This window comes from Phascolarctos cinereus, unplaced genomic scaffold (assembly GCF_003287225.1).
Source record: "Phascolarctos cinereus isolate Bilbo 61053 unplaced genomic scaffold, phaCin_HiC Scaffold_5;HRSCAF=322, whole genome shotgun sequence".
In the NCBI taxonomy this organism is placed as follows: domain Eukaryota; kingdom Metazoa; phylum Chordata; class Mammalia; order Diprotodontia; family Phascolarctidae; genus Phascolarctos; species Phascolarctos cinereus.
Genome location: NW_027555958.1, coordinates 472,192,407 through 472,205,688, shown reverse-complemented (window position 1 = coordinate 472,205,688; position 13,282 = coordinate 472,192,407). Strand labels below are relative to the sequence as shown.

The window sequence follows — 13,282 nt, the reverse complement described above, 5'->3', positions numbered from 1 at the left end:
GGCCTACTACCTCCTCTTCCCCCGACCTTTAGCTCCCTTTTATGGATTGGCTCCCCAAGCTCCTTGAGGGCAGGGCTGTCTTTGGCCCTTCTTTGTATTCCTGGCACTGAGCACAGTGCCTGGCACATACTAGGTGCTTAATCAGTGTTTGTTCACTGACTGACTAAAGTAGGACACTTCTTAGAATTTGATTGAGTATCAGTCAAATCAACATTATTTTTTTCTGACAAGTCCAAAAGTAATTTAGACTGGAATAATATTATTTCTTAATATTTTCCCAAAAAGGGAATGAGAAGAGGGGAGAAGGAGCTTAGTATTCTTCCCAAAAGGGAGCCCTGATTTACTAAACAGAAGCACCTCCCCCAGAGTCAGACCCTTGCTCTGGCCCCTTTCGGGGGGACGTAGGCCACAGGGTGATGGTGCCTGCCCCTCAGCAAGCGGCCAGAGCACGGGTGTGACTCCTCAGAAGGACGGCCGGCCGCCCAGTAAATCACCCCTGCTGTGGCAGGGTAGGCCTCACCCACGGTGGAGCAAAGAGAAGCCTTGAACAACGACAGGCCCTATAAATGACAGCCCTAGACAAACCACCAGCCAGAAGTCTGTGGGTGCGTCGGGAGAACAGAGCCAGACCCTTATTATAACTGGAAGAATATCCAGGAGAGGGCTCAGAGGCCTCGAAGGTCACAAATCCCCACCCTGGGCATTCTTCTCCAGCTTCCCCTTGGCATCAGCAGGGTGAGGGCAGGGATGCTAGCTCCCAGGGCAGCCCGCTCTGCTTCCAGACACCTCCAAGTCAGGGCGTTTCTCCCTGCAAGGACGGCAAAGGCTTGGCAGCTTTAACCCCTGTACCTAACTCTGTGCTTAGGGCCAAGAACAAGCCTAATCCTCCTTCCACATGAAGCCCCTGCAAATATACTCAGGTCCCCCTAAGTCTCTTCTTACCCAGGTAAAAACCAAAAGTCCAAGATGCTGTTCTGAACTCCATGGAGTCAGAGTTCTCAATCTCTCCCTGCATTCACCTCTACCTCCTGGCTGCCTCCCTGGCTTCCTTCATCTCCCAGCTAGACTCCCACCTTCTACAGGAAGCCTTCTCCATGCTTTTCATCCCAGTGCCTTCCCTCAGATCATTATTTGTTCCATCCAGAACTTGTTTGCCCACATTGGCTTGCTGATCATCTCATTTTATCTCCACAACTTCCTATGTATGTATAGACGCATACACACATGTGTGTGCATATGTATTGATGTGCTATGACATGACGACCATATGCTATATCTATGTACAACATACATGCAAACATGCATACACACATTTCATCTTCACCACTACCCAGGGACTGGTATCATCCTCACTTAACACAGCACAGACCCCTAGGTGTAGGGTGAGGTAAGGAACTTTTTCAGGGTCACACGGCTAAGTCATTGGCTGAGCGAGTTCTGACTCCAAGCACACCTCTCAGCTCTGGGACTCGGTGAATCTGAGAAATCAGGTCAGAGACATTCAGAAGTTTTCCAGAGGTCAGGTCCCAGGACAGGCCACATGGCACAGTGAACTCTGACCTCCTGACTCTGAGCCTGGACATCTGACCTTTAGACCACTGTCCTCTCTTCCTTCCTGGAGCGTCTCCTCCCCTCTGTATCTCCTTAAGTTTTCTTACCCTGGTTTTGAAGAAGGTACATGTCCATGAAGGATGTTACCAGAGAAACAAATGACTGGAAAAGAAGGCAGAATCACAGGAGGGGTGGATGGGGGTCCATGGGCACAGCGGCAGAGATACCCCCCATCAAGGAGGTCACAGAGCTGCCCCCGTGGCAGCCATTCCTTTCCCTCTGGTTTTTACCAGAGCCTAGATTCAGCACTGCTCCACATCCAGCAGGACTGCTTGGCATCTGCTCACAAAAGCAGGGCGTCTCCTACAAACACTCAGTGATGGGGCAGGGAGGTTTTCATTTTGGGAATCTCAGCCACACAAAGTCCTGGAAGTCTGGGTAAGAGCACTTCAAAAGCTGGGAAAGACCCAGCCAGGATGAAGCAGAAGGAAGAATTTAAAAGGCGCTAACATCTTTTTACTTCATTTAACCTATTTGCCTCAGTGTCCTCATCTGTGAAATGGGGCTAATTATTGTACCTCTGCCAAGAATCAAATGAGGTAACGCAGGTAAAGTGCTCTGCAAATTCAAAGGCTATTGTTATCAATACTTTAGAATGATTCAAGAACTCCCTCTTTGGTTTTCAGTTCCCAAGTTTGCACAAGATCTATGCACTTACCCTAGTTTAAAATTACCGATTTAAAATAGCTATGGGGTTCCCGGTGCTGAGTTGTGCTGGTCATTTCTTCAGAGAAAGGCATGGAGGAGCCACACCAGGCTGCCCCTCATTCATTTACTCACTCATTCCTTGGTTTAATTCATTTGTTCATTTCCATGTGTTCATTTGTTCTCTCCTCATTCATTCATTCACTCACTCATCCATTCATTCCTGTTTAATTCATTTGTTCATTTACATGTGTTTTCTCACTCATCCATTCCTTCATTCTCATTCATTCACTCACGTACTCATTCACCCACTCATTCATTCATTCTCCTTCCTTCCCTCCCTCCACCACTCTTAGGGATCTTCACATCCACTAGGTGTGTGACCCTGCGTGGGGGAGGGGTCACCATGAAGGGGATGACACGCCCTGACGTTCCAGGAGGTGACATTCTAGAGACACACGTGTGCACCAGCGAGGAGATGACACTTGTGTCTCCCCCCCTCAGCCCGCGCAAGTGGAATGGTCCACCCCTTCCCAGCCTTTTACACCCCCCGCCGCGCAACATTGGTATCGCCCATCCTTCTTCCGGCGAGCCGGAACCAGAGAAGCCCATCCCTCACCCCGCGCCCGGGGGATGGGGAGGACTTTCCTCTGACAGTCTTCCGGTCCCCTAGGTGGCAGTGCGCGCCTGCCCCGCGCTCACGGCGCCACGGCGCTCTCCCCTGCGGGCTGTCCGCGGCGTTGCCTGTCTCCTCCGCCGAAGAAAAGAACATAAAATCCTTCTTTTCTGGGGGTCGACTCACAAGCCGCACCAGCCCCCTTCCTGCCGGCCGCGTGTCCGCCTGCGGCGCGCCGGAGATCCCCACAGCAGGCCTCGAGCGGCGGCGAGCCCGAGTCAGGCGTGGGGCGGACAGCCCTAGAGCTGTGTCAGGCCCCCGGCCGGCTTCCTGGGGTCCTGGCGCAGCGGCGGCGGCCGAGGAAGAGGAGGGGGAGAGGTGGAGGTGGCAGCAGCAGCGGCAGCAGCGGCGGCGGGAGCGGCCACGATGTCAACCAAGAACTTCCGAGTCAGCGACGGCGACTGGATTTGCCCCGATAAAAAGTGAGTGATGCGGCGGCGGCGGCCTGGGCCGGGCGGGCACGCTCTTCTGGGGCCTCGGCGGCGCCGGGCCGGGGGAGGGAGCGGGTGGGCGCCCTCGGGGCCAGGCCCGGCCTTCCTCACTGCGGGCGAACACCATCCGGCCCGGGGGCTCCCGAGGGGGGTGGGGGCCAGGGGAGCGCGCCTTATTTTACAGGCGAGGAAACTGAGGCGTGAGGGGCGGCCGCGCCGCTCCGGTCACGTGGCCCACGACCCCCGTAGCCGCCTCGGAGGGACCATTGTCCTCCCGACGCGGCCTCCTGCTCTCGGCCTTGCGGGTGTGAGACGAGGTCGGGACCAGCAAGAATTAAGCGCCTGCCGTGTGCCCCGCGGCCGCGAGCCGCCCTCCGGGAGGAGGGGCCGGAGGGGGCTCGTTGGGCCGCGGCTACGTCGTGTAAACTTTGCCGGCCCGGCCTGCGCCCCCTCGGACCCTCCCCCCGAGGGGCGACTCCGGCCACAGGGCGGATCGTAAACCGCTTCCCGTTCGGGACGCCTGCGGAGCCGGGCGTGGGCCGGGGTGCGGGGGGCCTGCGGTCCGTGCTGCACGAGTGAGTGTGAGCGTGTGAGGCCCTTTGGGCCGTGCAGATGCCGCCCCCTTCCTCTAACAATCGGACTAAAACGAGCCGCGGGCCGCCTCGAGCGCGGCGTTCAAGGCCCTCTTCTGTTAAGGGGGGCTGGTCTGAGCATTTGTGCGTGCTTGCCTTCCGGATGTGTTAGGACGGCAGAGGTTCAGGATCGTCGAGTCCGAAGCCTCTTTGTGGGCCCCTGGGCCCCTTCCCGCGATGTTCATTGCCTGCGTGCGCTGCTGAAAGACGGGCTCCCTCTCACTTGGAGGGTAGTGAGAGTGTAGAGGAGTTTGTTTCCCATCCAAGTTCCGCCGCCCTCCCCCCCCCCCCCCCCCCCCCCCGTTTTAGAAATGAATAAACTGAGTCGATGAGATGAAGTGATTCAGGTGGTCGTCAGTAGACATAGCTAGGATTTGAACCCAGTTCCCCACCTCAGAGACCGCCATTCTTTCCCTGTGTGTCCCTGCCGTCTTTTCATCTGCAGATAATGGGTGTGAATTGTCCAAAGTGATACACAAAGTATTGGTCAGGAGAAATTCTCAGAAAGTTTGCCACCTAACTGTTGAACTGAAGTAGTGAATGAAGGGCCATCTGCTTGGTGCATTTCACACACAGCCAGTGGGGGGCGAAAATCCTCTAGGTAGAGCTGTTAAAGCCAACTTTTTTTTTTTTAACTACAGTAAGTTTAAAATCTTAGCTAAATGTAAGAACGTAAGACATGGGAAATCCTATCTCACACGCCTCTCTCTCCATACCCGTGGTCTTTTCTCTGCCCATGTGGCTCTGCCTGTTTTTGGCCCGTATTCAGTCGTGCCTGACTCTTTGTGATCCCGTTTGGGGTTTTCTTGGCAAAGATACTGGAGTGGTTTGCCCTTTATTTCTCCAGCTCGCTTGGCAGATGAGGAAACTGAAGCAAGCAGGGATAAGTGACTTGCCCAGGGTCACACAGTTGGAAGTGTCTAAGGCTGGGCGCTCTATCCATTGGACCACCTAGCTGCCCAGCTTCTGTTCTGCCCCTCTCTAATCTGTCCTCTGCCCACACACTATTCCTGTATCATTAAATCTGATCCTTGAGTGAATCACAGAATTTTAGAAGTGGAAAGGACTCCCAACACCAGTTGCAGGTTACTTCCCTGCTCTCTAAGCTGTCTTTCAGCCACCAGTCCTCCTTGATGTTCCCTTCTCTCGCCTCTGTGCCCTTCCTCAGCCTGCCCCGACCCCCCGTGCTGGGAAGGTCCTCTGAGCGCCTGCCGCCTCTTCAGATCCCTGGCTCCCTCAAAAGGCTCAGTTCACATGCTGTCTTTTGAGCTCCTTCCATCCCCCTCAGGTTATCTATATGCTCACCTGTTCACCTGATTGTCTCCTTCAGTAGAATGTAAGCTCTTTCGAGGCAGGGACCATTCCTAGGCACACACTTGTTGGTTTGTGTTCCTGCCAGAATCCACCCTGTCTAGGAGCGCCAGACCCACCAGGCTATATCCATCCAACATCTTCCCTTCATGTTGCAGCCTCACCTCCCTCATCCCACCCCCCATTATTCTATGACTTCCATCCTCATCCCTCTGACTTCACAAAACAGAACACCCCTCCTTGACCGCTCCTACCTATTTACGTTGTCTTCCCATATTTCGAGTGTAAGCTCTTTGAGGCCAGGGACTCCCTGACTTTTTGTATTTGTAGCCCCAGCTTTTAGCCCAGTGCCTCAAACATGGTACACACCTAACAAGTGCCGTTTTTTTGTTTCCGTCTTTTTTAGCTCCTATCATAGAGCTTTCCACATAGTAGGCACTTCAAAAATGCCTGTTAATCTGCACCCGGACTTCATCTTCTCCATAGTATTTCTGTAGGGGCCAAGGTAGAGTACTCTTTACCCTTTATTATGTCTACCTCGGAAGACCTGGGATAAACCCCTAAATGTCCCTAATTGTGCTTAAGAAACACTTTTTGGTCCTATTTATATTCCTTGTGGCAGAATTCATTAATTCTGCAAGTATAGTTCCTACTATGTGAATAAGTATAATAAAATCTGATTAGTCAGACTATTTGGGAAAGGGCCTGGGTTGGAAATTCACTTTTTTGGTTAATTCTGGGTTAACTAGAAAATCCTCATTTCTGCTCCTATTGAAAATCTCTCTAGCATGTATTAGCCCCGTTAAACGCCTTCATTAAATACTATGTAGAAAACACTTTGTTCGTTTTACTGCCCCACAGTTTTCAGGCATTCTTCTTGATGTGCAGCAGTGTAGATTTCGGTGCCAGGGATTGATCTCAATGGGCTGACCAGAAGGTGAGCCATGAAAGCTGGTTTGCTGTTGGTTTAGCCTTTTAGAAGTAGAGTACATTCAGTTTGATAAATTGAAATATCCTACAGCTGAATTTCAGTTAATTGGCGTTTAATTATACTTAATGTAGAGAAAAATTACCTTTCAGACTGAAGGCCCTCTTGTTCTGGTGTTTGGAGTTTGGTGGAGAAAATCAATATCAACAGAACCCATAATCACGCTTTTGTAGATTTACTAATCCTGTTTTCTTGGGCTCCTTCCACCGGAATTTGAGTTGTTGCTGCTTTTATTGTTCTTTTTAGTCCAATTCCAAGTCCGCTACTTAGGGGCCTCAGTTTCATCATCTGTAAAATAAGGTAGTTGGATTAGGGAATCTCTTAAGGATACTTTCAGTTTTACTATTCTGTGATTCTTTTTGCAAGCAGTTCCCTTTCCCCTTTCATTGGATTAGTGTCCTCTTCCAGATGCGTTTTGAAACAGTTGGCCAGAATTGCATTCATTGTTCCTGATTCAGATCTGGCTTTGTACAGCACCAAACTCTGTCTCCTGTTTGGTCCCAAACAGCTTTCCAGGGACCAGCTTAGTGAAACTAGCAGACCCAATACTTAGTGATTAATTCTTCAACCATGAAAACCCCATCAATCAAAGGAAAATGGACTATATGAGTCCCTTCTGTTTCTGGAGTAACTGACAGTCATGGTTCAGGGGACCAAGAGAGTGCTTGGGAGTCAGTTTGGAAACAGCCTAGAACATCGTCTTAGCTGTCAGTACTCAAAGTGTGAGTTACTTGTCCAAGGATGAGTGATTGGATATATTACTAGAATGGAATTGTGCCAGCCCTTCCCTTTCATTCCCTTTGTAAATGAACCAGGAGCAAAAGGAAGTTGCACAAGTTATCCTTGAAGAGGCAAGTAGATTTGTTATACTTGATTTTATTCCAAGAAAGATCATTTCATGGGAGATCTGATATCTGATCTTGCAGTACTTATGAGAAGCATTTGTCTGAAAATCACATGTTCCATAAAAAGAGATGGAGAAATTCTATAAATGATATGATAGAAATTCTCTAAATTGAGTGAATATAGACTGCACTGTGCAGAGACTTGAATTAGGGCAGACCCAAAAAAAGGCTGCAAAATGATGTTAAAAGCCTAAAATGGAAAAAGGCCAAAGGCTTGTAGCTAATGCAGAAGTGACTCTGATATTTCATAAATTATGACAAACAACATTAGATAAACTCCACATAATATCCCCAAAATGAAATTATATTTTGACTGACAAGAAATGGTTTCCATTTCCGAGTTGGCTTTGTGGTCAGACCACTAAGTTTTTAGAGCAGGTATGAAAATCAATACCAAATTAGAAGAAAGAACAAAAATGAAATGATGTTAGTATACCACTGAGGTCATTCCAGACTGTCCAACTTAAGCTGTTGACACAGAAAAACGGGTAGTGGACAAAGAAAAGACATAGACACAGATTATCTCTCTTTCCTAGGATTTAAGGGAATCACTTTAGAGAGGCATCAGAAGAACTAGGAAAACTGTCTTAACCAGCAAACGTTTGCTCTGAGGACACCGAGGGAGCTTCCAAAGGTGACCCCAGCTTAGAATAGAAATGTGTTTGCAAATTCTTATGGTGGATGATGGAAGCATCACTTCATTCACTGTGGAGAAGCATCAGAGGGAAAACAGGTTTGCCAGAGGCTCAGTGAGAAACTCAGCTGAGCCATATCCGGGGCCTTTGAAGAGGAAACCAGAGGGAAGAGTGGAAAGGCAGGATTTCAGGTTGAGCTTTTTTGTTTTCTCAGCAGCACTTGAGACACCCTATTTGAACCCTCCCTGTCATGGTCTGCAGTGGAAAACAAAGCAGCTGGAGAAGCCTGTGCAGGAAGTAGCGAAGTCCTGGCATTCACTGGCAGCTTCTCCAGGAACCTGAAAGAGGGAGGGATACCAGACCCTTGTGAATGTCACAAACCTTATTATGCCAAGAGCCTGTAACTGGCATCCACGTGTTCAACGTACTTTAAACATACTCACATATCTTAATCTCACTAAGTCGTGTTTAACCATTTTGTTTATATTTGTATTCACTTTATATTTATGCCTTGTATATGTTTTATATGTACGCATTTCCCTCACTAGAAGGTAAATTCCTTAAGAGTAAGGATTGTTTTATTCTTTATGCCAGTATCCCCAACATCTAGCCCAGTTCCTGGGATATAGCACTGATTCAAGAAAGCAGAATTCTGCCTTACAAGCTCTCCACCAAGGTGTTTCACGTGCACGAGGAAAAATCCACATTCCTTTATTCAGTTAGCTTACTGTGGTGTATGACATGCTTTGTAGGCCCCAAGCCCCACAAGGCCTTTCTTTGTATCCTCAGCACTTAGCACGGGGCGGGCGTGGCTCATAGTAAACACTTGATAGATACTTGTTGACTTATGACTTTGGGCTGTATGTTCTCATCCATTGATCTAGTTCTCTTTTCTTCTAAGACCAGATAGTTATAATTATTGCTTTATAGGACATTTTTAAATCTAATAGGCAGCTAGGTGGCATAATGGTTAGAATGCTGGGCCTGGAGTCAGGAAGACTCGTCTCCCTGAGTTCAAATTTAACCTCAGACACTTACTAGCTGTATAACTTAGGCAAATCACTTCACTCTGTCTGCCTCACTTTACTTATTTGTAAAATGAGCTGGAGAAGGAAATGGCAAGCCACTCCAATATCTTTGCCAAGAAAACCCAAATGGGGTTATGAAGAGTCAGACACAGCTGAAAAACAAAACAAAAACCAGTATTTTTTATCACAAGATTATTAGGAAGATTCTTCGTGTAGTACTGTATATAAAAAATGATGTTTAATGTGGACTGGATTTCTCTGACATGTGTTTTACTTTGTTTTAGATGTGGAAACGTAAACTTTGCGAGAAGAACCAGTTGTAACCGGTGTGGTCGAGGTAAATATACAGATAACGTCTTGTGACTAGATATACAGTTTTGTCTAGTTCTCCACATTTCATGCCTTTATTCTTTTACTGCAGAAAAAACAACTGAAGCCAAGATGATGAAAGCTGGTGGGACTGAAATTGGAAAGACGCTGGCTGAGAAGAGCCGGGGCCTGTTTAGTGCCAATGACTGGCAATGTAAAACGTAAGTCTTTAGGAATTACTCTTTTGTGTTGACTTCACAACCGTGTGTGTGTGTGTGTGTGTGTGTGTGTGTGTGTGTGTGTGTGTGTTTTGCTGGGACAGCGGTGTAGAATCACAGCTTAATCACTGGTGTAGCCAACTTTTTCAAATATGCATGGGAATACTCACAGTTTTAAGACTATCTTTCCTGTTAAAAACATCAGATGTCATGCTCAGGGAGAAATTCACCCTGATTTTCATAAATGTCTCATTGGCCACAGTAGCCTTTTAATCCAAAAGGCTTTGTTCTGTTGTCATTTTATTGGTAACTAAAATTCAGTGTTGTGTAAAAGGCCTTTGAATTCTCTTTTCTTTGCCCCGTGTCAGTTGTTAATAGGACATGTTTGCCTGTAAGCATACACATTGGCCATAACAAAGTAAACTTGAATAAAAGCCTTGTGTGGTAGATGGAACATCACTGGGCTGATTGGGAGTCAGGAGAGCTGGGCTTGGTCTAGCTCTGCCATTTTGATCTTAAATCACTCTGCTTCCCTTTTGCTGATTCTTCATTATCAAATGAAGGCTGGGATAGATGGTCTCCAAGGCCACTTCCCAGTTGTAAGATATTATGCTTAGACACACTGAAGTATTTAAGAGAACTTCTACTTTTATCATCCAAAGGTTTGGTATCATTTGTTTGTTTTCCTATTTATGTGGAAGACTCTTCAAAGGTTTAATTTGGTTTTTTAGAAGTTCTGCCCTCATGGGGCAGTATGACAGAGTGAAAGTGCTCTGAGGCAGGCAGCCACAACCCGAGCGACCTTTGGCGCCATAGACCAATGCTTTGTGCTCCATTTCCCCCACACTCAAGTATAAGTGTTTTGAATTAAAAGATGCTGGCATAAGTTTCTGATGTTTTGGATACTAAAAAGTGTTGTTTTCCATTCTTACACTGTTTTGAAGCATACACCGGGTGCTGAAACATTTAATGTGGGAATTGCTGTCACACACTAAACTTGAAACTTGAGGTTTTAAGTTCTTAATGGATTTGCATGAGTTCAGAGACTGAGCCATATTTTGAATTTATTATATATCAGAGAATCTTAAAATTGGAATGTCCCTCAGGGATCCTCTCATCTAGCATAGAATTTGTTGGTTTTTTCTCTGAAGTGAAGATGTCTTTGTTTCCACAAACCCCAGTCTATGTTAGAGATTATTTTTCCATCCTTTAGTAGCTAAAAAGTTTGCCTGTCTTGTCTAAAACTCGGACACAAGTCTCTAATAGGTCAGCATTCTTAATTTTCTGCCTCAATAAGTTATTCTTTATGGTGCTAAAAATTAGCTCAACTTTTAATTTTCTCTTTGTCTTTAATTGTCTCCATTTTCTCTGTCTTTTGTGACATGCCACTACAGTCTACTTACATGCTCTTCTTCCCTTTCTAAAGTTGCAGTAACGTGAATTGGGCCAGGAGATCCGAGTGCAACATGTGCAACACTCCCAAGTACGCAAAGCTGGAGGAGAGGACGGGTGAGTTACAGGCATATCTGAAGCAATCTACTGATGAGGAGGGAGAGGGGAGAGGCTGAAGGTCAGCAGAGAGCTTAGGGCAAGACAATCAGCTCTTCAGAGCTGATCGTTGAATCCAGGAGGGACAAAGAGCGAAATGGGCTCCCACTTGAGAATGATTTGTACATTTTTAAATACAATAAAACCTTATTTTAAGTATGTAAAAATTTATTCTTAGCTCAGCGAAGTAGTTTGTCTACTCTGGGTATAGCAGGAGAGAGAGCCCAGGACAAACCCTTGGGGGACTCTGGTGGTGAAAGGGAGTGTGCTAGGGAAAGACCCAGCAAAAGAAACTGAGAAAGAAGGGTCCCATGAACAGGAGGAGAACCAGGAGAGCACAGTGTCACAAGTACCTAGGGAGAAGAGAGTGGTCAGCCAGTGTTCAAGGCTGCAGGGAGGCGAAGAAGGATGAGGATTGGGAAAAGGCCATTGGATTTGGCCTAATTGTGACATTAGTAACTTTGGAGAGAATTCAGTTGAATAATGAGGTTGGACATATCTGTAGGGAGTTGAGAGCAAGGGAAGGGAAGAAGGAAGCCTCTGTGGTACATGGTCTTTTCAAGCTTACTCATCCATGGGAGGAGAGATAGAGGATGATGGCTAGCATGGTAGATGGATCAAGTGAGGGTTTTTTCAGGATGGGGCAGACATGGGCGTGTTTGTGGCCAGTAGGAGACTGAAGGTGGAGAAGGGGGAGTGGTTGAAGGATCAGCGTAATGGGGAAGACGGGGAGTGGAAGAGCTTGTATGGATAGAGGGGTTAGCCTTGACAAGGACAAGAGGTGAAGGAGGAGATAGTGGTCGAAGGCATCTAAGCAATGGGAGATGAAGAGAAGAGGGAGCTCGTGGCCGATGGCCTCTGTTGTGAGTCAGGGTCTGAGCTGAGCAGGCAGGAGAGCCACATTGGAAAAAATGCTGCGGAGAGTGGGATGATGAAGTGAATAGACTATGGGAGAAGCAGAAGAAATTGGGTTTCAGTAGAATGGAAATTCATTGTGAATCAGCATGATGTTATGGAAACAGAAGTATCCCCAGCCTTCAGCTGTATCGGATGTTTAGCGTGCACGTGAATCGGGAGTTGGCGCTCTTGAGGTATTCTGTCCTGCTCAGACCACTTTTGCAATACGAAGTTTGTTTCTGGGAGCCAAGCTTTTGGAAAGGCATCAGTAGCTGTTGAGTATCAGGAGGAGGGCAGCAGGCTTGGTGAAAGGGTAGGAAAATGAGGAGTTCTCCTCTCTTGATGCTGGGATTTTTTCCGTGTCCCTCTGTGCATAACAGCCTTCACTGGCTCTTCATTGGCCCCTGCTTCTAGTCTTTGACTTTCTGGGCCCCTTGCAATCTAGACCTGCTCGGTGTTCATTCAAAGTCTCCTCTCGTCCCCTGTGACGTGGCGGCTGTTGGTTTAGAATGTGCTGCTGCCTCCTTTTCTGCAGTGAGCCCCGGTGATCTCCCTTCACTGACAGATCCATTCTCTTCTGTCTCATTTGATTCAGCCATTTGCCCTGTCTTCTTTTTTTCCCGTGTGTCACGGAACTGACAGCTTGACTGTAAGCTCCTTGAGGATCGCTGTCAGGTGCCATGTGCTTTTTCTTCTGTGTCATCTCCAGATGAGTGTGGAGTAAGGACTTGACTTTACTTGTTGGCTGTCAGAGCCTGGAGGGTGTTTTAATGAATGTGTCTGAAGTGTTTGCAGCGCAGTAGGGAAGAGAGGGAGAGGCAGGGGAGTCACATGATTACTGTGCTTCTGCTCCCCATTAGCTACAGGGCAGTCAAGAGTCCCCTTCAGTCTTTGTCCAGTGACAGGAAACGGTCCCTTTACTCATCCTCCATTTGTGTGTGTGCAGGATTTGTCTGTGGTGATGATTCGGTTGCACAGTTATCTAAGCTTTTATTTATGTGCCTTCTGTGAGAAAAAGATCATACTTTTTTTTTATTAACTTATTTTGATTTATCAACAGTCACTTCCATATGCTTTTGAGTTGAAAATTTTTCTCCCCCTTCCTCCCCCCCACCCTCCCCAAGACGGCGCACAATCTGATATAGGCTTTACATTTACATACCCATTAAACATATTTTCACATTAGTGAAGTTGTAAGTAAAAATTAAAACCAATAGGAGGAACTATCAGAAAGATGAAACAAAACTCAACAGAGAGTAAAAATAAGTGATAGCGATTCGACTTCCATAGTTCTTTCTTTGGATGTGGACAGCAGTTTCCATCCCGAGGCCTCTGGAGATGTCTTAGATCCTCATAATGCTGAGAAAGGTTCAGTTTAACAATCTTAGTCATTGTATAACGTGGCTGTTATTGTGTACAGAGTCCTCTTGGTTCTGCTCACTTCACTC

At 47.2% G+C, this 13,282-nt stretch overlaps 1 protein-coding gene across 1 annotated transcript in view; it reads left to right on the top strand.

Moving 5' to 3' along the window:
* Window positions 1–3,214: 3,214 nt before the first annotated feature.
* The window catches only part of ZRANB2 (zinc finger RANBP2-type containing 2), a 26,303-nt gene continuing 16,235 nt past the window's right edge, over window positions 3,215–13,282 (top strand). Inside the window, exons 1-4 of the mRNA XM_020992991.2 lie at window positions 3,215–3,354; window positions 9,147–9,199; window positions 9,284–9,392; window positions 10,816–10,898. Of these exons, the coding sequence (XP_020848650.1) occupies window positions 3,299–3,354; window positions 9,147–9,199; window positions 9,284–9,392; window positions 10,816–10,898 (301 nt within the window). The 5' untranslated portion in view covers window positions 3,215–3,298. The remainder of the gene's footprint in view (window positions 3,355–9,146; window positions 9,200–9,283; window positions 9,393–10,815; window positions 10,899–13,282) is intronic.